Raw genomic sequence first — 2,473 nt, 5'->3', positions numbered from 1 at the left:
CAGAACAAGTCTTACTGGTTTCAGCTTCTGTATTAATAGATAATCATTGATGGCGATTGTCCACCCTCCATACAAAAAAAATGTGTCCACGTGGTTTGTGGATGGTCCCAAGCTGATTGGTTCAATATAGTTGATTGAAATGAATAAAAAATTTCATTATTTTTTTGTGTATTTACAAAACATTGGCCCAACAAAGTTAAGAAAATGTATACTTCCGCTTAAATTTCGGATATTCCTGGGAAATTTTCAAATTTCCTGGGAAACGAGAAATATTTTTTCGGGAAATTGGACGCACGAGTGCAATCAGCGGAAAACTATTTAAAATGCATTTCCCTGCGTTTTTAATCATTATTAAAATGTTCAAGTTCATTTTTTTTTGTACAGCACCACAACCAATTTTTTCCTTGGAAAAACTTATATTTTTGATCTATATTCTCCTTCTCATAAATGTCCCATGTACAAAAAATTACAGCTGAGAAAAAGACGATTAAAAATGTATAAACCGTTTTATTTTCTTTTGTTGCATTGATGCTGGTGTCCGAAAAATATCATGAAAGAATTTTCTGCAAGGCATTACCTAAGAACTTATATTTATTATTGTCGTCTATTTTCAGAATGAAGCAATCAAGTAAATATCTTGATTTAAAATGTAATGGCGCCAAAATGGTTGCCTGTCTGTCTGCAAGTTGAAGAATTTTGTACATAAAAAGCTGTTTTGTATTTCCTCTGTTTAAACCTTGCGAGCACGCGCACGCATCTAAAACGTTTGCCAAAAAGTGTCTACCTTCGCAAAGGTCTGATTAAACAACTAAATAGACAGCGAGTATGATACATTTCCGGCCGACCGTCGTTCGCGCCGATAGCCGATGCCTATTTTCCGAATCCGATCACCTTCTGATGAGAATCTAATTTTATTAATGCATCTCGCATCATGCACCATTGTCTGCTAAGCCGCCAAGACTTTCAGATCGCATTTCGGGTCGCGAATTGGGTTTTTAGTTGCTATATTTTAGTTTGTGAAAAGCTTTGAAGCGTTTTTTTAGTGCACAGCTATGACTGAAGAAAAGAAGAAGGTCGTCAAAAAGGTGGTAAAGAAGAAGGTTGAGGAGGCACCACCGCCAGAGGAAATTCAACAAGCTTTGGAGGAAGTGGAAGTTAAACAAGAAGAGGTGATTCCAGATGTCCCATCGGAGCCGGAATCGGAGCCGGAGTATCCCGATGAAGAAGAGATTAATAAATTTGAACTGGTATGGGTTTTTTTACGGTGATCAAATGAGCAAAAAGGTTGATTAAATCGTTCCTTTACATAACAGCTGCACGAGTTCGAGAAAAAGACCGAAGACTACTTGAATAACTTTGACGATTTGGTGGAAAATCGGGCCAGGTGTCGATCCATGTACCTAAAGCTGCTGAATCCGTTGCGAGAGTCAATTGTGGCACTACTGCTTCGTTACATCCAGAACGATCTGCCACGTGATGATTACTTGTATCAACACATCAAGTGCTGCGATGAGGTACATACTTCGTATATCGTTTGAAAAAACAATTGTACAACAAATTTCTTCTTCTTTTAGACTCCAGAACCACTGAACAGAGAGGACTTTGAGGCTCACTACAAAGAAGTTCACAAGCAAGCCAACAAAGGAATCGAACTCCTAGAGGTTAGTTGACATAGTTTGACTGTTGTAACAATAAAGTGTAATAACCACATCTTCCAGGAGCCAATCATCAAGGACTACCACCGGGCTGTAAAAATGTACCTGGCACGGGGAGTTGTGTCGAATGTTGAGTTGATGTTCAAACTGCGACGGCTTTTGCGGAAGACAAACACGGTGCTGTTGGAGCAGTAATTTATTCGATTTATTTTTTAAACACCCAATCATTTTTCACAAAGTTTTTTTAAAGGAAATAAAAATTTAAAAAAAAATCTGTTTGAAAACTGTGCCAATTTGCATCACCGTAGAAGTATCACTGCTTTGAAGTTCTTTTTTTACAAACAGTCTTGCTTGATAGCATAACAATAAAATAACAGTAAAATTAACTAAAATTGATCATAACAAGATGAAGATCGAGATTTTCCGATCTACGAATAAAAAATAACGACTCACTATCAAACAAATCTCAAAAGGTGCTAAATAATCTGATCGCTCTTGATAAATTCGACGTTTCTTCTAAAATCGTCATCAAGGGTAAATCTGGGTCTGGGTGATACAAAAATGCTGAAATTTGAGCCCCTTCTTAAAAATTGATCCCCTCCTCTTTTGTTAACATTTGTTTTGTCTAGAACGTGTACATCCGCTAAACCCCTTCCCTTGTCTCGTCCTAAGAGACTACTTACAAAAGTGGAGGAGGTTATTCCTCAATATAGGTTGCTTTATCAGTACAACTACTACTACTACTAAGTAAGGGACCATCCATAAACCACGTGGTCTTAAGGTGGTAGATGGTGTCCTTCACTTTTGGGGCAATGACT

General features: G+C 37.6%; 1 protein-coding gene across 1 annotated transcript; it reads left to right on the top strand.

The window, feature by feature from the left end:
• Window positions 1–934: 934 nt before the first annotated feature.
• On the top strand, window positions 935–1,939 carry LOC120412968 (uncharacterized). The gene is made up of 4 exons (XM_039573616.2): window positions 935–1,247; window positions 1,314–1,514; window positions 1,575–1,661; window positions 1,719–1,939. Exons 1-4 carry the CDS (start codon window positions 1,053–1,055, stop codon window positions 1,848–1,850), a joined length of 615 nt encoding a protein of 204 aa, XP_039429550.1. The 5' UTR covers window positions 935–1,052; the 3' UTR covers window positions 1,851–1,939.
• The last annotated feature ends 534 nt before the right edge of the window (window positions 1,940–2,473 follow it).

Source organism: Culex pipiens, chromosome 3, assembly GCF_016801865.2.
Source record: "Culex pipiens pallens isolate TS chromosome 3, TS_CPP_V2, whole genome shotgun sequence".
In the NCBI taxonomy this organism is placed as follows: Eukaryota; Metazoa; Arthropoda; class Insecta; order Diptera; family Culicidae; genus Culex; species Culex pipiens.
Note: the sequence above shows the minus strand (reverse complement) of the source record. Positions and strands in the feature narration are given on the sequence as shown.